This window comes from Macaca mulatta, chromosome 2 (genome assembly GCF_049350105.2).
Source record: "Macaca mulatta isolate MMU2019108-1 chromosome 2, T2T-MMU8v2.0, whole genome shotgun sequence".
Taxonomy (NCBI): Eukaryota; Metazoa; Chordata; class Mammalia; order Primates; family Cercopithecidae; genus Macaca; species Macaca mulatta.
This window is the reverse complement of record NC_133407.1, coordinates 100546250-100566994: the sequence shown is the minus strand read 5'-3', so window position 1 is coordinate 100566994 and position 20745 is coordinate 100546250. Positions and strand designations below refer to the sequence as shown.

General features: G+C 42.7%; 1 protein-coding gene and 1 long non-coding RNA gene across 3 annotated transcripts in view; one reads left to right on the top strand and one right to left on the bottom strand.

Annotated features, from left to right (window-relative positions):
* The window catches only part of SLC22A14 (solute carrier family 22 member 14), a 37845-nt gene that overhangs the window by 15409 nt on the left and 1691 nt on the right, over nucleotides 1–20745 (bottom strand). Inside the window, exon 1 of one of the 2 annotated variants that reach the window (XM_015131345.3) lies at nucleotides 14243–15659. The exons of the other annotated variant lie outside the window; for it this stretch is intronic. Within the exon in view, the coding sequence (XP_014986831.3) occupies nucleotides 14243–14317 (75 nt within the window). The 5' untranslated portion in view covers nucleotides 14318–15659. Of the gene's footprint in view, nucleotides 1–14242; nucleotides 15660–20745 lie in introns of those variants that run through there. 2 annotated transcript variants of the gene reach the window in all.
* Nucleotides 12139–17345, top strand: LOC144339122 (uncharacterized). Its single transcript, XR_013413800.1, has 2 exons — nucleotides 12139–12219; nucleotides 14843–17345. It is a non-coding gene; the product is annotated as an uncharacterized LOC144339122 (long non-coding RNA).

The window sequence follows — 20745 nt, the reverse complement described above, 5'->3', positions numbered from 1 at the left end:
AGAATAGGCAAAGATATATACTCCCAAAGATTTTTAACTTTGATAGCACAACTAGAAAATTACAGTACAAAAAGGAAATGACAGATACGTTTCATTCATAAAAATGGATGCAAAAAACTCTAAATACAATGTTAGTAAATCAAATTTAATGGTGCATTAAGAGAAAATATATCACAGTAAATACAGTTTTATCTTTGAGACAGTGTCTCACTTGGTCACCTAGGCTAGGATGCGGTGGCACAATCTCGGCTCACAGCAGCCTTGACCTCCCAGGCGCAAGCAATCTTCCCACCTCAGCCTCCTTGAGTAGCTGAGACTACAGGTGCACCCACCACACTCAGCTAATTTTTATATTTTTTGTAGAGATGAGGTCTTGTTATGTTGCCCAGGTTGGTCTGGAACTCCTGAGCTCAAACAATCTGCCTGTCTTGGCAATCTGCCACCATGCACGGCCAGTTAAAAACAGTTTTAACCAGAAATGCAAAGATGGTTTTACTATTAGAAAATATAAATATATATATATACATGTACATATATATATACTTTTTTTTTTGAAACAGAGTCTCACTCTTGTTGCCCAGGCTGGAGTACAGTGGTATCATGTCAGCTCACTGCAACCTCCGCCTCCTGGGTTCAAGCAATTCTCCTGCCTCAGCCTCCTGAGTAGCTGGGATTACAGGCGTGTGCCACCACGCCTGGCTAATTTTTGTATTTTTTAGTAGAGACAGGGTTTCACCATGTTGGCCAGGTTGGTCGAGACCTCAAGCTGATCCGCCCGCCCTGGCCTCCCAAAGTGCTGGGATTACAGCCTCCTGAGCCACTAAGCCTGGCCTAGACAATATATAAATACTTATATTTATACAAGTAATAAATCAATACTTAACAGATCAATGGAGAAAACCATATAATCATGTTTATAGATGCAGAAAATACATTTGATAAAATTCAACAATTTGTGATTTTTAAAGAAAAATCCTAAGTGAGAAATTATTTGATTTAATAACAAAAAAAAATATCTCTCCCCCCAACAACAACAACAAAATCCTAAAAAGGAAACATTAAAAGTATCCCTTTTAAAATCAGAGGGAAGACAAAGATGCTCACAATTACTTATTTGACATTATACTGGTGGCCCTAGCCAGTGCAATGAGATAAGAAAGAGAAATTAAAGGCGTAAAGATTGAAAAGAAAATAAAACCCCAAAGAATCTACAGAGAATTAGAAACAATAGGAGAGCTTAGCAAGGTAGCTGCATATAATGTGAATATATAAAAGTCAGTTGCATTTCTCCCAAAACAATTAGAAAATATAATTTGTAAAAGTATTCCATTCAATAAAAAAATATTCAAACTCACTCAAAATTTGCGGAAATGCTAATTACAGCAATACTGTGATAACGTGTCTCACCTATCACATGGGCGCATTTTGTTGATGAGGCTGTGGGGAAACAAGTTCTTTCGTACATTGCTGATGGGAATGCAAACTGGCACAACCTTTCTGAAGGACAATTCGGTAATACCTGATATTAAAGAACGAATTAACCCAGACACCCTGATTTGTTTACGTCTTGCACATGTTAAGAAAGGACTACTTGGCCGGGCGCGGTGGCTCAAGCCTGTAATCCCAGCACTTTGGGAGGCCGAGACGGGTGGATCACGAGGTCAGGAGATCGAGACCATCCTGGCTAACACGGTGAAACCCCGTCTCTACTAAAAAAATACAAAAAAATAGCTGGGCGAGGTGGTGGGCGCCTGTAGTCCCAGCTACTCGGGAGGCTGAGGCAGGAGAATGGCGTGAACCCGGGAGGCGGAGCTTGCAGTGAGCTGAGATCCGGCCACTGCACTCCAGCCTGGGCGACAGAGCGAGACTCCGTCTCAAAAAAAAAAAAAAAAAAAAAAGAAAGGACTACTTGAGTGATTAGTCTTTGGCTGGCTTCTGGAATTGAACTTTTGGAGTGTTCCCTCTGCTACCATTAAGAGTGTTTGGGGCCAGGTGCAGTGGCTCATGCCTAAAATCCCAGCATTTGGGGAGGCTGAGGGGGGAGAATTGCTTGAGGCCAGGGGTTCAAGACCAGCCTAGGCAACATAGTGAGACCCACCCCGCATCTCTAAAGAAACAAACAAACAAAAATTAGCCAGGCATGGTGGAGTACACTTGTAGTCCTAGCCCCTTGGGAGGTTGAGCCACTCCTGATAGCTTGAGCCCAGGAGTTTAAGGCTGCAGTGTGCAAGACCTTATCTCTAAAAACATGTTTTAAAAGAGTGTTTGGCATGCTTGGAACCTTGAACCACATTGTACCATCTTGTCTAGATAGCTTGTGCCTTATGTTGAACATCTTTCCTTCTTGGGGTCTGAAATTGGGCAATGCAGTTTCAGTCATGGACGTTTTAGTCATGAAGGCACTGTGTGGCTTCACGTTCAATCCCCAATAACAATGCTGGGCTCTTAGGCTCAGGGAGATTCCCTGGCAGAAAAGACTTCACACATGTTGCTGCAGTTCATTGTTGGGGGAGTAAGGGCATCCCATGTACTTTCATTGGGAGAAGATGGGAAGATTGTACCCAGTATCCTCTAGACTCCACCCACTGTGCCTTTTCCCTTTATTGACCCTGCATTGTACTCATTTGTTGTAATAAGTTGTAGCAGTGTGTATAATAACATTATTATTTTTTTTTTTTTGAGATGAAGTCTCGCCGTGTTCCCCAGGCTAGAGTGCAGTGGTGTGAACTTGGCTCACTTCAACCTCCACCTCCCAGGTTCAAGTAATGCTCCTGCCTCAGGCTCCCAAGTAGCTGGGACAACAGGCGCACACCACCACACCCAGCTAATTTTTGTATTTTTGGTAGATATAGAGTTTTACCATATTGGCTAGGGTGGTCTTGAACTCCTGATCTTAGGTGATCCTCCCACCTTGGCCTCCCAAAATGCTGGGATTACAGGCGTGAGCCACTGCACCCGGCCCTAGAATAACTTTTGAGGCCCATAAATGCTTCTGGTGAATTGCAGAGCCTGGGGGCAGTCTTACAGACCACTGATACACCTAAAAAACTATGTAGACACTTGCTTTTTGATTTAGCAATCCCACTTTGGGAATTTACCCTGGAAATACACTTCCGACAGTAAGAAAATACATATGTACAAGGTTATTCACACTGCAGCATTGATTGTATTGCAAAATATTGGGAAAAAACTAAATATCCATATACATAGGAGACTGGCTGAATAAATAGTGGTATAGCCACTCAGTGCAATACAAGAACTGGCGTGGTGCCTCACACCTGTAATCCCGGCACTTTGGGAGGCTGAGGCAAGAGGATTGCTTGAGCCCAGGAGTTCAACACCAGCCTGGTCAACAAAATAAGGCCCCATCTCTACAAAACACAAAATAATTAACCAGGTGTAGTGATGCATGCTGTTAGTCCCAGCTACATGGGAGACTAAAACAGGAGGGTCACTTGAGCCCAGGAGATTGAAGCTGCCATAAGCTATGAATGCTCCACTGCACTCCAGCCTGGGTAACAGGGTAAGACCATCTCAAAAATAAAAAAGTGACATTATGCAACTGTAAAAAAGAATTAGGAAAATGTCTATTCATTGATATGGAATGATTTCCAGACCATATTGGTAAGTGAAGAAAGCAAAATGCTTGAGTATCTCTAGTAAGCTGCTCTTCATGTAATAAAAGGGGATATAAGAATATACATGTATTGCTCATTTGTGAAAAAAATACAGAACAAGTCACAAACTAATGAGACTAATTACCTCTGAGGGTGAGTGGGTGGGAATGGGTGAAAAGAATGAGGGAACGGAATGGGATAGACGGGATGGGAGGGGAGGGACCATTCTCTGAGTATAGCTTTTTGTGTAATTCTGATTTTACAACCTTAGTAAGGTTTCACATACACCCCATCCCCAAATAGGCAATTAAAACCAACCTGTACAAAGAAGTAATCCAACAGCAGCAAATAAACCTAATGTGATACAAATAAACATCATAACTGCATTGAAGAGGATGGGGAAGAAAAGGACTAATCTAAGTAACCTAAAAATAGCATATTGACTACATATTGTAAAGCTAAAGATGAAAAGAACTGTACACAAATATTGTTATCCTAGTTAGTGAATTTGTTTTTCACAGAGATGGATTTGCAGTTCTGAAACTATGTGTATACTATATTTAAGTAAATAAGTAACTATATTGTAGATAATAAGAGCTAGGTTTTTGTCAGAGAAAGGAGTTACAACAAAGGACAGGGGAAACTGGGCACAGTGGCTCACACCTGTAATCTCAGCACTTTGGAGGCCAAGGCAGGTGGATCACCTGAGGTCAGGAGTTCAAAACCAGCCTAGCCAACATGGTGAAACCCCGTCTCTACTAAAAAATACAAAAATTAGCTGGATATGGTGGCACCTGCCTGTAATCCCAGCTACTCCAGAGTCTGAGGCAGGAGAATTGCTTGAACCCAGGAGGCGGAGGTTGCAGTGAGTTGAGATGGCACCACTGCACTCCAGCCTGGGTGACAGAGCGAGACTCTGTCTAAAACACATGCGCGCGCATGCGCGCGCGCGCACACACACACACACACACACACACACACACACACACACACAAAAGACAGGGAAGACTAGAATGAAGACTGTGGTGTTGGATTGGAACCAAAGATATCAGAATGAACTCATGATTGATAGATAGATAGATAGATAGATAGATAGATAGATAGATAGATAGATGTCTATTTTCTAGCTCTGTCCACTAGATGGCCTAGAAAAAAATAACAACTTAGTAGCAATGAGCACACCTAGTACTTAGATCTTGGTTCCTAAATAAAAGAATCAGGGTTCATTGGAGAAATGGTTGATTCCACCGTTGGAGCAGGGACAGTACAAGATGATTATAAAATATCTTGTGGTGCCAGAAAGCAAGAAAGCACCCTAAAATGATGGAGGCACGTCAAAAGAACACAGAAGCCAAACTGAAGGCGTCCTCAGTGGACAAATCTGGGACAATTTTAGCAACAAAATAAATAATGATAGTAATAGGTTATAACCCATAGAATAAATATGAGTTCATAATGATATAAATAAATAAATGACTAAATAAGTCGTATCAAAGGGAGAGCTCTTCCTTACTGAAGAATCCCACAGTAATAAGTGTAGAAAAAAAGATGAAAATACAAAAATCACCATTTGGCAAGCACCAGTTATAACTGTTACAGGCAAGAATCATTGATGAATATTAAAATTAGAGGATGAAGTTATGAGAAACAGATATTTACATAATATCAAAGTGTGTCTCACCATAAGATACTTATCATTTACAAAGGGGAAAATAATAACTTCATAGTGAAGAAATTTGGCAGACACCATTTTAACCAAGTAATCAAAATTAAAATCACCAGTAAGGGGATGTGATGACATCATACACCCCTGCATATGATGTACTAGGGGCACAACAGCACTTCTGAAGTATTCTTGCCAGAAATACATGCCTTAATATAATCATAAGAAAACACCAAACAAGGGTGCATGGGGAAGGGAGAGCATCAGGAATAATAGCTAATGGATGCTGGGCTTAATACTTGGGTGATGGTTTGATCCGTGCAGCAAACCACCACAGGACACATTTACCTGTGTAACAAATCTGCACATCCTGCACATGTACCCCTGAACTTAAAATAAAAGTGGAAGAAAAATTTAAAAAAAAACAAAAAACACCACCAAACAGATTGAGGGGCATTCTACAAAATAACTGCCTAGTACTTTTCAAGTATTAAAGCATGAAGAAGGCTGAGGAACTTTCCAAGACTGTAGGAGACTAAGAAGACATTGAGAGACAGGACTAGCTGGATTTTCTAGGCTGAATAAGAATCCCTAAGCCTAGCTGGGAAGGTGACCGCATCCACTTAAACACGGGGCTTGCAACTTAGCCCACACCCAACTAAACAGGTGGTAAAAAGAGCTCACTAAAATGCTAATTAGGCAAAAACAGGAGGTAAAGAATCATCTATCGCCTGAGAGCACAGCGGGAGGGACAATGATCAGGATATAAACCCAGGCATTCAAGCCAGCAACAGCTACCCACTTTGGGTCCCCTCCCATTTTATGGGAGCTCTGTTTTCACTCTATAAAATCTTACAACTGCACACTCTACTGGTCCATGTTTGTTACGGCTCGAGCTGAGCTTTCACTCGTTGTCCACCACTGCTGTTTGTCGTCGTCGCAGACCCACCGCTGACTTCCACCCCTCTGGATCCGGCAGGGTGTCTGCTGTGCTCCTGATCCAGCGAGGTGCCCATTGCGGCTCCGGATTGGGCTAAAGGCTTGCCATTGTTCCTGCAAGGCTAAGTGCTTGGATTCATCCTAATCGAACTGAACACTAGTTGCTGGGTTCCAGGGCTCTCTTCCGTGACCCACAGCTTCTAATAGAGCTGTAACACTCATTTCATGGCCCAAGATTCCATTCCTTGGAATCCGTGAGGCCAAGAACCCCAGGTCAGAGCACAAGAGGCTCGCTGCCATCTTGGAAGTGGCCCGCCACCATCTTGGGAGCTCTGGGAGCAAGGACCCCCCGTAACAATTTGGCAACCACAAAGGGACCTCCAAAGTGGTGAGTAATATTGGACCACTTTCACTTGCTATTCTGTCCTATCCTTCCTTAGAATTGGAGGAAAATACCGGGCACCTGTCAGCCAGTTAAAAATGATTAGCATGACCACCAGATTTAAGAGTCAGGTGTGAGGCTGTCTGGGGAAGGGCTTTATAACAACCCCCAACCCTTCTGGGTTGGGAACATTGTTCTGCCTGGAACCAGCTTCCACTTTCAATTTTCCTGGGGAATCCTGGGGCTGACTAGAGGCAGAAAGTTATTGTCCCAAACTCCTGGCCTTACAGCCAGAAGTCTCTATTCAACAGTCGCCCATGTGTGCGCCCCTACCTTTCCTTCTGACCCATACCTCCTGGGTCCCGACCACGACTTTTTTGAAAGTGTAGCCCCAAAATTCTCCTTACCTCTGAATCTACTTCCTCCCATCGCTGCCTCCTAGGTACTAATGGTTCAGACTTTCATTTCCTCTAGCAAGTTGTATCTCCAAAGGGATCTAAGGAAACTCTACACTGTATCCTTAGGTATCTAGGCTATAAACACAGGGAGTCTTGTCCCTGGTGTCCCTCCTGATTTAAGTATATAGCTCTCGACATGGGCAGTTATATGTGGGACCCGTTCCCCACCACCCTTGCCAGGGCCCCAAGTTTGTAAATGGCTAAGAGAAGAGAGAGAGAAAGAGAGAGAGACAGAGAGATAGAGAGGAGAAAGAGGCAGAGAGACAAAAAGGGAGTCAAAGAGAGAAAGAGAAAGATAGAAATAGTAAAAAAAAAAAAAAAAAGGTGTGCCCTATTCCTTTAAAAGCCAGGGTAAACTTAAACCTATAATTGATAATTGAAGGTCCTCTCCGTGACCCTGTAACACTCCAATACTACCTTGCTGTCAGTGTAAATAAGGATGTAGCCTGAAAACACTGAGACCACTAACAACCTGTAGCCTTCCTATCAAAAATCCTTAAACCAGTAACCCACAGATGGCCCAAATGCATTCAGTCTGTAGCAGCAACTTCTTTGCTAACAGAAGAAAGTAGAAAAGTAACTTTTAGAGGAAACCTCACTGTGAGCACATTTCACCAGTTCAGAATTATTCTAAGTCAAAAAAGCAAAAAGGTAGCTTACTAACTCAAAAATCTAAAAGTATGGGGCTATTCTGTTAGAAAAAGGTGATTTAACATTAACCACGGAAAATTCCCTTAACCCAGCAGGTTTCCTAAGAGGGGATTTAAATCTTAATTACCATACAAAGATCTGACCACACCTAGGAGGAACTCCCTTCAGGACAGGTGATTGAGAAAAAACCACAATGGGTATTCAGTAATTGACAGGGAGACTCTTGTGGAAGCAGAGACAGGAGAATTGCCCAATAATTGGTCTGCTCAAACGTTGGAGCTGTTTGCATTCAGCCAAGCCTTAAAGTACTTACAGAATCAAAAAACTCTATCTCAATGCTGACTCGAAAAGTTACCTACACCCTCTCTGAAACGAATTTGCAAAAGAACTGTTTATGGGAATGTATCTTGATGAGGCAAACTGGGTTGTTATGAAATACTCAGGAACCCAGCCCAGCTCTAGGACTCACCCCTGAGCACAAAGGCAATGTTGGACGAGTTGGTAAAGGACCACTAGAATCCAGCAGCCCAGACCCCTTTCTTTGTGGTCAAGAAAGGTGGGAAAACAGGTGCAGGACTGCTACATCAGTGAGCGTAACTAATCCGATAAGCAGAGGTCCATGGGTGGTTACGCACCCTGGAAAGGAATAAACATTAGGAACATAGAGGATGCTCTAGGACTAATGCTCATCGGAAAATGACTGGGGGTGCTGACATCCCTATGTTCTTTTTTCAGATGGGAAACTTCCCACCAAGGCAAAAACACCCCTAAGGTGTATTCTGGAGAATTAGGACCAATCTGACCCTCAGATACTAAGAAAGAAACGACATATTCTTCTGCAGTACCGCCTGGCCACAATATCCTCTTCAAGGGGGAGAAACCTGGCCTCCTGAGGAAAGCATAAATTATAACACCATCTTACAGCTAGACCTTTTTGTAGAAAAGAAGGCAAATGGAGTGAAGTGCGATATGTACAAACTTTCTTTTCATTAAGAGACAACTCACAATTATGTCAAAAGTGTGATTTATGCACTACAGGAAACCTCAGAGTCTACCTCCCTACCCTGGCGTCACCCCGACTCCTTCCCCAACTCATAAGGACCCCCGTTCCACCCAAACGGTCCAAAAGGAGGTAGACAAAGGGGTAAACAATGAACCAAAGGGTGCCAATATTCCCCGATTATGCCCCCTCCAAGCAGTAGGAGGAGGAGAATTCAGCCTAGCCAGAGCGCATGTACCTTTTTCTCTCTCAGACTTAAAGCAAATTAAAATAGACCTAGGTAAATTCTCAGATAACCCTGATGGCTATCTGAGTGATGTTTTACAAGGGTTAGGACAATCCTTTGATCTGACATGGAGAGAAATAATGTTACTGCTAAAACAGACACTAACCCCAAATGAGAGATAGGATGACAACAGAGGAAAGAACAATTCCCCACAGGCCAGCAGGCAGTTCCCATTGTAGACCATCACTGGGACACAGGATCCGAACATGGAAATTGGTGCTGCAGACATTTGCTAACTTGCGTGCCAGAAGGACTAAGGAAAACTAGAAAGAAGCCTATGAATTATCAAATGATGTCCACTGTAACACAGAGAAAGGAAGAAAATCCCACTGCCTTTCTGGAGAGACTAAGGGAGGCATTGAGGAAGCATACCTCCCTGTCACCTGACTCTATTGAAGGCCAACTAATCTTAAAGGATAAGTTTATCACTCAGTCAGCTGCAGACATTAGAAAAAAATTTCAAAAGTCCATCTTATGCCCGGAGCAAAACCTGGAAACCCTATTGAACTTGGCAACCTTGTTTTTTTATAATAGAGATCAGGAGGAGCAGGCAGAATGGGACAAACGGGATAAAAAAAGGCCACCGCTTTAGTCATGGCCCTCAGGCAAGCAGACTTTGGAGGCTCTGGAAAAGGGAAAACCTGGGCAAATCGAATGCCTAATAGTGCTTGCTTCCAGTGCAGTCTACAAGGACACTTTAAAAAAGATTGTCCAAATAGAAATAAGCCGCCTCAGCACTATTCACAATAGCAAAGACTTGGAACCAACCCAAATGTCCATCAATAACAGACTGGATTAAGAAAATGTGGCATTGGCCGGGCGCGGTGGCTCAAGCCTGTAATCCCAGCACTTTGGGAGGCCGAGATGGGCGGATCACGAGGTCAGGAGATCGAGACCATCCTGGCTAACACGGTGAAACCCCGTCTCTACTAAGAAATACAAAAAAAATAGCCGGGCGAGGTGGCAGCGCCTGTAGTCCCAGCTACTCGGGAGGCTGAGGCCGGAGAATGGCGTGAACCCGGGAGGCGGAGCTTGCAGTGAGCTGAGATCCGGCCACTGCACTCCAGCCTGGGCTACAGAGCAAGACTCCGTCTCAAAAAAAAAAAAAAAAAGAAAAAAAAAAAAAAGAAAATGTGGCACATAGACGCCATAGAATACTATGCAGCCATAAAAAAAGGATGAGTTCATGTCCTTTGTAGGGACATGGATGAAGCTGGAAACCATCATTCTCAGCAAACTATCACAAGGACAAAAAACCAAACACTGCATGTTCTCACTCATAGGTGGGAATTGAACAATGAGAACACTAGGACACAGGAAGGGGAACATCACACACCGGGGCCTATTGTGGGGTTGGGGGAGGGGGAAGGGATAGCATTAGGAGATATACCTAATGTAAATGACGAGTTGATGGGTGCAGCACACCAACATGGCACATGTATACATATGTAACAAACCTGCACGTTGTGCACATGTAGCCTAGAACTTAAAGCATAATAAAATAAAATACTTTAGAACAAAACACACAAACAAAATATTATGTATATTTTCAAAAGCTGTATTGGCTCATAATTGCCCATAACTTTTCAGTTTTGATCATCCAAACTCCATTTACCATTTCAAATAGAACCGCAATTTTCTTTCTTGCTCCCTAGTAAATGATCTATACTTCCACAATTGGATTCTATCTTCTGGGGATTTAAATATTGAAACTGTTATGCAAGGATAGAAGAAACACCACTGATCGTACAAAGTGGCAGCATCCACTCTGTGTTGTTATGGATCTCTTCCTGGAATTTCTGATTCTTGGGTCCCCAAAATGCCTTGATTGCAATTAATTTTCAAACCTTGCTGTCTAACCTTTTCAGTAATTCTATAACGCCCTTAGGTTTTCAACAAATTCACTTATTGTTTAAGTTGGCCAAAATGAGTTTCACTCGCTTGGAAAGATCCAAACTGATACAGATATTGGTACAAAAATGAGAATGGATAATGTCTAGGGAATTGTAGGGTGTTGGGGACTGTGCTGTTGAGACGGGGTAGAAGAGAAATACTTTCCATTAATATATGCATATATGATTCCAGGATAGAAAATTTGGAGTCTTATGACAAAATAGTCAATTAAATATTTACTTATTATGATCTAGAACAATGTCTTACTGAGAGTAAGTTTCAGGAGGAAAAAGTTGTGGGCACCATAAAATATTTTGAAGAGCACAAGAAATGTAAGTACCCCTCTGGTAGGGTGGCTGATTTCTATGACATTGCAAAAGAATGGCAGGCTTAAAACCCCAGACTACCAAATTAAAATATGAACCGATGCTCATGAAAAAGTAGGAATTCAACTGATTCTGTAGTTTAGCAACATATAGCCTAACTCTTTGCTTTTTGTTTGTGGCCATAAGGCAATGATCACAAAATCAGTACTCTTAAGAGGGGAGATGAAACAGGAAGGAATGACTCACTGCACCGTCTCCTATGAGGCCCTCTACACTGTCATTACCTAAGGAAGAAATTTTATTATTTGGAAGTTGCTCTTCTTCCCTGGCTTTAAAAAAAAAAAAAAAAAAAAAAAAAAGCTGTTGTTTCCTTGCGTGAGGAGGCTCCCTTATATGTGGTCATTATTCCTTTTCTGCCTTAAATTATTGTCATTAAACCAGTAACTAGAACCAGACTCAAGAATGCCAGGGTGTATATGTAAAATCAAACTTGTATAGAGAAGACTAACAAACCAAAAGAATGGCAAGAATTTGCTGGTTTATACTGTTATAAATCTGTTATTTTGGCCTTTGAGAGTACATGACCAAGGACGGCAAGGTAAATTTAGATTGGTCTGAATTTCTCAAAATCCAGGTACTTTCCAAAAAAATACACCTACCTTCTGAAACGCCAAGTATGTTCCTAAACTTTGTTAGTATTTTTTAATGAACCTAGACTTAACACTGAAATTTTCTAAAGAAATGTGACATTCCAGAAATCCTATGGCATACGGGCCAGAATTCAATGGAATTTAAAAATAATAAAAATGGAGTTTTGCTTTAAAAAAAACAAAAATAAGCTGCCCCCTCATCCATGCCCCTTATGTCACGGGAATCACTGGAAGGCCCATTGCCCCAGGGGACGAAGATCCTGAGTCAGAACCACTAACCAGATGATCCAGCAGCAGGACTGAGGGTGCCCGGGACAAGCGCTAGCCCATGCCATCACCCTCACAGAGCCCCAGGTATGCTTGACCATTGAAGGCCAGGAGGTTAACTGTCTTCTGGACACTGGCACGGCCTTCTCAGTCTTACTCTCCTGTCCTGGACAACTGTCCTCCAAATCTGTCACTATCCGAGGGATCCTAGGACAGCCAGTCACTGTCTGGTTGTAACTGGGGAACAACTTAGTGGCTGATACTTCTCCCAGCCACTAAGTTGTGACTGTGGAACTTTACTCTTTCACATGCTTTTCTAATTATGCCTGAAAGCTCCACTCCCTTGTTAGGGAGAGACATTCTAGCAAAAGCGGGGGCCATTATACACCTGAACATAGGAGAAGGAACACCCGTTTGTTGTCCCCTGCTTGAGGAAGGAATTAATCCTGAAGTCTGGGCAAGAGAAGGACAATATGGACGAGCAAAGAATGCCCATCCTGTTCAAGTTAAACTAAAGGATTCCTCCTCCTTTCCCCACCAAAGCGGTACCCCCTTAGAACCGAGGCCCAACAAGGACTCCAAAAGATTGTTAAGGACCTAAAAGCCCAAGGCCTAGTTAAACCAAGCAATAGCCCTTGCAATATTCCAATCTTAGGAGTACAGAAACCCAACGGACAGTGGAGGTTATTGCAGGATCTCAGGATTATCAATGAGGCCATTGTCCCCCTATACCCAGCTGTACCTAACCCTTACACTCTGCTTTCCCAAATACCAGAGGAAGCAGAGTGGTTTACAGTCCTAGACCTTAAGGATGCCTTTTTCTGCATCCCTGTATATCCTGACTCTCAATTCTTGTTTGCCTTTGAAGATCCTTTGAACCCAACATCTCAACTCACCTGGACTGTTTTACCCCAAGAGTTCAGGGATAGCCCCCATCTATTTGGCCAGGCATTAGCCCAAGACTTGAGCCAGTTCTCATACCTGGACACTCTTGTCCTTTGGTACATGGATGATTTACTTTTAGCCGCCCGTTCGGAAACCTTATGCCATCAAGCCACCCAAGCACTCTTAAATTTCCTCACCACCTATGGCTACAAGGTTTCCAAGCCAAAGACATAGCTGTGCTTACAGCAGGTTAAATACTTAGGGCTAAAATTATCCAAGGTCACCAGGGCCCTCAGTGAGGAACGTACCCAGCCTATACTGGCTTATCCTCATCCCCAAACCCTAAAGCAACTAAAAGGGTTCCTTGGCATAACAGGCTTCTGCCGAATATGGATTCCCAGGTACGGCGAAATAGCCAGACCATTATATACACTAATTAAGGAAACTCAAAGCCAATACCCATTTAGTAAGACGGACACCTGAAGCAGAAGCAGCTTTCCAGACCCTAAAGAAGTCCCTAACCCAAGCCCCAGTGTTAAGCTTGCCAACGGGGCAAGACTTTTCTTTATATGTCACAGAAAAAAACAGGAATAGCTGTAGGAGTCCTTACACAGGTCTGAGGGATGAGCTTGCAACCCATGGCATACCTGAGTAAGGAAATTGATGTAGTGGCAAAAGATTGGCCTCATTGTTTACAGGTAGTGGCAGCAGTAGCAGTCTTAGTATCTGAAACAGTTAATATAAGGAAGAGATCTTATTGTGTGGACATCTGATGATGTGAACGGCATACTCACTGCTAAAGGAGACTTGTGGCTGTCAGACAACAATTTGCATAAATATCAGGCTCTATTACTTGAAGGGCCAGTGCTGTGACTGCGCACTTTTGCAACTTTTAATCCAGTTACATTTCTTCCAGACGATGAAGAAAAGATAGAACATAACTGTCAACAGGTGATTGCTCAAACCTATGCCGCTCGAGGGGACCTTTCAGAGGTTCCCTTGACTGATCCTGACCTCGACTTGTATACTGATGGAAGTTCCTTTGTAGAAAAAGGACTTCAAAAAGCGGGGTATGCAGTGGTCAGTGATAATGGACTACTTAAAAGTAATCCCCTCACTCCAGGAACTAGTGCTCAGCTGGCAGAACTAATAGCCCTCACTTGGGCACTGGAATTAGGAGAAGGAAAAAAGGGTAAATCTATATACAGACTGTAAGTATGCTTACCTTGTCCTCCATGCCCACGCAGCAATATGGAGAGAAAGAGAATTCGTAACTTCTGAGGGAACACCTATCAAACATCAGGAAGCCATTAGCAGATTATTATTGGCGGTAGAGAAACCTAAAGAGGTGGCAGTCTTCCACTGCCGGGGTCATCAGAAAGGAAAGGAAAGGAAAGGGAAATAGAAGGGAACCACCAAGCAGATATTGAAGCCAAAAGAACCACAAGGCAGGACCCTCCATTAGAAATGCTTATAGAAGGATCCCTAGTATGGGGTAATCCTCTCCGGGAAACCAAGCCCTGGTACTCAACAGGAGAAATAGAATAGGGAACCTCACGAGGACATAGTTTCCTCCCCTCAAGATGGCTAGCCAACGAAGAAGGAAAAACACTTTTTCCTGCAGCTAACCAATGAAAATTACTTGAAATCTTTCACCAAACCTTTCATTTAGGCATTGATAGCACCCATCAGATGGCCAAATTATTGTTTACTGGACCAGACCTTTTTAAAACTATCAAGCAGATAGTCAGGGCCTGTAAAGTGTGCCAAAGAAATAATCCCCTATACTGCAGGCCATACATTTCAATCCCTGTCTCTTGTTAAGTTTGTCTCTTCCAGAACCGAAGCTGTAAAACTACAAATTGTTCTTCAAATGGAGCCCCAGATGCAGTCCACGACTAAGACCTACTGTGGACCCCTGGACCGGCCTGCTAGCCCATGCTCCGATGTTGATGATATCAAAGGCACCCCTCCCGAGGAAATCTCAACTGCACAACTCCTACTATGCCCCAATTCAGCAGGAAGCAGTTAGAGCGGTCGTCAGCCAACCTCCCCAACAGCACTTGGGTTTTCCTGTTGAGGGGGGAATGAGACACAGGACTAGCTGGATTTCCTAGGCCAACTAAGAATCCTTAAGCCTAGCTGGGAAGGTGACCGCTTCCACCTTTAAACACGGGGCTTGCATCTTAGCTCACACCTGACCAATCAGATAGTAAAGAGAGCTCACTAAAATACTAATTAGGCAAAAAAAGGAGGTAAAGAAATAGCCAATCATCTATCACCTGAGAGCACAGTGAGAGTGACAGTGATTGGGATCTAAACCCAGGCATTCGAGCCAGCAACAGCTACCCCTTTGGGTTCCCTCCCTTCATATGGGAGCTCTGTTTTCACTCTATAAAATCTTGCAACTGCACACTCTACTGGTCCATGTTTGTTACGGCTCGAGCTGAGCTTTCGCTTGCCGTCCACCACTGCTGTTTGTCGCAGTCGCAGACCCACTGCTGACTTCCACCCCTCCGGATCCAGCAGGGTGTCTGCTGTGCTCCTGATCCAGCGAGGTGCCCATTGCCACTCCGGATTGGGCTAAAGGCTTGCCATTGTTCCTGCACGGCTAAGTGCCTGGGTTCGTCCTAATCGAGCTGAACACTAGTAGCTGGGTTCCACAGTTCTCTTCCGTGACCCACGGCTTCCGATAGACCTATAATACTCACCACATGGCCCAAGATTCCATTCTCTAGAATCCTTGAGGCCAAGAACCCCAGGTCAGAGAACAAGAGGCTTGCTGCCATCTTGGAAGCAGCCCACCACCATCTTGGGAGCTCTGGGAGCAAGGACACCCTGGTAACAACAGGACAACGAATCACAGTGTGGGACCCTGGACTGGACCTCAGACCAGGAAAAGAATGTTAGTGGGAGAATTGGCCAAGTTCAAGTTAGGTCTATAGATTATGTAATAATATTGTGTCAGTGTTAATTTTCTGGGTTAGATAAGTAAGATGCCAACATTAGGGGAAGCTGGGTGTAGAAGGAATGGGAAGTCTGTGTTCATTTTTTTGCAACTTTTTTTTTTTTTTTTTTTTTTTTTGTAGAGCTAAAGTCACACTCTGTCACCCAGGTTGGATTGCAGTAGCACAATCATAGCTCACTGCAGCTGAACTCCTGGGCTCAGGCGCTCCTTCTGTCTCAGCCTTCAGAGAAGCTATGCTATAGGTGTGTGCCACCATGCAGGGCTAATTTTTTTATTTTTTGTAGAGATGTGGTCTCACTTTGTTGCTTAGGATGGTCTTGAACTTCTGGCCTCAAGTGATCCTCCCATCTTGGTCTCCCAAAGTTCTGGGATTACTGGCATGAGCCACCGTGCCCAGCCTCATAATTTTTGTTAAAACCCTAAAATCATTTCAAACGAAGACAATTTTTAAAAACTGGAATCTTTAAAAGATACCATTTATAATATTGAAATATAGATTAGGAACAATCTAACAAAATTTGTACAGGACACCCATTAGGATGACTATTATTAATTTTTTTAAAGAAAAGGAAACAAATGTTGGTGAGGATGTGGAGAAATTGGAACCCTTTGTATTGGATGTAAAATGGTGTAGCCACTATGGAAAACAGTATGATGGTCCCTAAAATAATTAAAAACAGAAGTACCATTTGATTCAACAATCTACTTCTGGGTATATACACGAAAGAATTGAAAGCAGGAGCTCAAACAGACTTGTACATCCATGTTCACAGCAGCATTGTTCACAATAGACAAAAGGTGGAAACAACACAAATGTCCATGGATGGATGAATGGATAAAGAAAATGTGGTATATACATACAATGAAATATGAATCAGCCTTAAAAATGAATAAAATTATAATACACGTTACAGTGTAAATGAACCTTGAAAACATTCTGCTAAGTAAAATAGCAAATCATAAAAGGACATGTATGATTGCACTTATATGAGGTACCTAGTCAAATTCATAGACACAGAAAGTAGAATGGTGGTTACCAGGGACTGAGGGAGGAGGAAAAAGGGAGTTATTATTTAGTAGGTACAGAATTTCAGTTTGGGAAAATAGTTCCAGAGATGGATGGTAGTGAAGGTTGCACAATGATGTGAATTACTTAATGCCACTGAACTGTACACTTAACAATGGTTAAGGTGTTAAATTTTGTGTTGTGTATATATTACCACATTTTAAAAAATGGTTTAAAAATATATGCAAGACCTGTGTGTAAAATAATGATAAAATGTACAGAAATATGTGAAGAAAGAAAAGTAAATGTAGAGCTATCTCATGGTCATGAATAAAAGTTGTCAATTCTTCTCCATATTGATCTGTAGATTTCATACAACCCTACTCAAAATCCAGAACATATTTTTTATAAAATTATTTTTGGCAAGATGATTCTAAAATGTATATTGAAGGACAAAGGGTATAAATACCTAAGAAAATTTTGAAGAATAATAAGAATGATGTGCCCTGCGAATTATCAAAATTTATTATAAAGTTATATGAATGAATGAGAATGTGCCAACATAGAAATAGCTAATAGAAAGCCCAGAAATACATCCATGCAAACATAAAGTTTTGATATCTGAGAGGGGAGTGGCAGGATAGGTCAGTAAATGGAAAAATAAATTAAAATTAGGTTCCTCATATCATAAAAAAAAATGCCAGCCCTGTTAAGGCCTTAAATTTCAATAATAACACTTCTAATAGAAAATATAAGGGAATCTATTTCTGACTTTCAGATGAGGAAGGATTTCCTAATCAAGACACAAAAACTATGCTGTTTTGTGCTAACCATAAAATTTTAAATTTATAAATTTGACTACAGGTATATAAGAATGTATAAATTATAGTATATTTATATAGTGAAATACAATATAGCAATATTAAGCTTACAGTCAAATTTAGCAATATAGCAGTTTTCAGCAGACAAAACTTGAAAATCTTAAAGTAGAAAAAAATGACACAACTGGAATGAGATATTTGCACGCACACACACACACACACATCTATATCTGAAAAAGGACTAGGATCAAGAATATGTAAACAGTATGTACAGAACCACAAATCAGGCCGGGCACAGTGGCTCACGCCTGTAATCTCAGCACTTTGGGAGGCCGAGGTGAGTGGAATCACCTGAGGTCAGGAATTCCGACACCACCCTGGTCAAGGTGGTGAAACCCAGTCTCTACTAAAAATACAAAAATTAGCCAGGCGTGGTGGCACACATCTGTAATCCCAGTTACTTGGGAGGCTGAGGCAGGAGAATTGCTCAAACCCAGGAGGCAGAGGTTGCAGTGAGCCAAGATAGTGCCATTGCACTTCAGCTTGGGTGACAGAGCAAGACTCCGTCTAAAAAACAAAAATGGGCCAAAGACCTAACAGGCATTTTATGAAGAGGAAACTCGTGTGGCCTACAAACATGTGAAGATGCTCAACCTCTTTAATAATGAGGGAAATGCAAATCAAGACCATTGTAGGATATTTTTACATTCATTTGATTGACAAAACTTGAGAAGTTTTTTGTTTTTTGTTTTTTGTTTTGAGACAGAGTTTCACTCTTGTTACTCAGGCTGGAGTGCAATGGCGCAGCACAATCTCGGCTCACCGCAAACTTTTGTCTCCCAGGTTCAAGTGATTCTCCTGCCTCAGCCTCCCAAGTAGCTGGGATTACAGGCATGAGCCACCATGCCTGGCTAATTTTGTATTTTTAGTAGAGATGGGGTTTCTCCATGTTGGTCAGGCTGGCCTGAAACTCCCAACCTCAGGTGATCTGCCCAACTCCGCCTCCCAAAGTGCTGGGATTATAGGCGTGAGCCATCACACCTGGCCAACTTGAGAAGTTTGATAATACCAAGTGGTGGAGAAAACTACCTTGCATACATTCCTGGCAGAATTATTCACAGACCCACTTTGGAAAACAATTTGGCATTGTCTTATAAAGTTGAATATCCAGATACCTTATGACCCAACAATGCTATGCCCAGGTATATACTCTAGGGAGCCATTTGTACATATGATCCAGGAAATAAGTACCAAAATACTCATGACACTTTTCAAATGTGAAAAAAGAGCCCAAATGCACATCAATGAAAGAATGTGTAAATTGTAGTAGATTTATATAATGAAACACAACATAGCAGTGAAAATGAAGAAGCTTCAGCTCCATCCATCAACCTGTATGAGTCTCAAAAACATGATATTTAGTGAAAAAAGCAAGTCTCAGAAAACTGATGCTCTTTTTACACAGTTTGGAAACAAGCAAGACTAAAGAAATAATTTCAGTGTATCATGCAATAAAACTATAGATTTTTTGAACAACAAGGATGAAACTCAGGAAACCATCTCTGAGGGGAGACAGAGGGATGATGTCAAGGAAGAGGTGAACTGAAATCATTAGAGGTGTTCTGGTGCTTTGGGTGGGTGATGGATTCACACGCGTCTGTTTTTATTTTGAAACAATATTGTACCCAAGGACCCTCTCCTGAAATATCCACTCCTGCTCTTCCTGCAGGGCCCCTTCCCTCTGCTGGAGACTGATAAAGGCAGCAGTCCCCCACTGTGATGGGAGGGTATCCCCCGTTTAGTGAACTTCTGCCTGCTACTACTTGCTCTTAGTATTTTCCACAGCCAAAACCCATATTCACATTGATCGTATTAATGGCTGCAGGATCCTTAAGGTGCTGTTTACTTCGTGGTAGCTACTGAGCACCAGGGCTGTTTCTCACCGCTTCCTCACCATCCCAGACAACTTTTCTGTACACAGTAATGTGCAGAAGGCTCTCTTTGTTCCCTGGGCTAAGGTCTAAGAAGTAGGACTGTTTATATGGCTCTTGTAACATAGGCTCATAGTGTCCTCCAGAAAGAGCAACCATTTCCGAGTCCACAACAGTTCACGAGGTGTCTGTTTCCTTACAGTCCCAGCAGAAAGGTTGGGTCTTATAATTGTATTGTTTTCAGTCATTTTGTAGTATGATAAGACCCTTTGTCTCTGTTCTTGTGATTTTTTTTTTTTTTTTTTGGCAGGACGCTGATCACCCACATTGTCAGGCCAGGTGTCCTTGAAGGGGACATATATTCTCACATTTCCTACACTCTGGTCCTTTGTCTCGTGGGAACTTGCTCCCTAAGCACTGCAGAAGACACTGAGGCATATTGTAATGATTAACGGAGGCATCCTTTCTAAGTTCTTCCTATCGTTTCTGCCAAGATCCCTGCAGATTCCCAGCATTCTGGGAAAGTTTCTCCAGATAATTCTTTAGAGGACAGGCCTTGGCTGGGACACCAGAGGCCCTTGCCTGGCTGGGGATAGCACTGTGGTGGGCCTAGAGGGCGGGGATCTGTGGGGAGGCTGAGCTGCATATGCCAAATCTATCCCTCTTAGACTGGCCCTGGAGGAGTGGCCCAGCCTGGCCACCAGCCCCCATGGGGTCCTCACCTGGGCATGTTACCAAGCTGCCATGCTAGCCCTAGCCAAGAGCTAGGGCCACTTTCAGAAGCCACCACAAGCCCTTCACTCTACTATTGGACAGGGTGGACAGGGATGGAGAAGGGCTCACTGTCTGCTTGGGGAGAAGTCCCCTTTCCCTCTTGGGCCCCTAGTTTTCTACCAGTCACACTAGTGGGCTGCCTCCTTTTCAGACTGCGACTGCTGTTTCATAATCCAGGGAAGAGGTCTCCAGCTCACCGTCCATGGGACAAATCCAGCCTGCAGACAC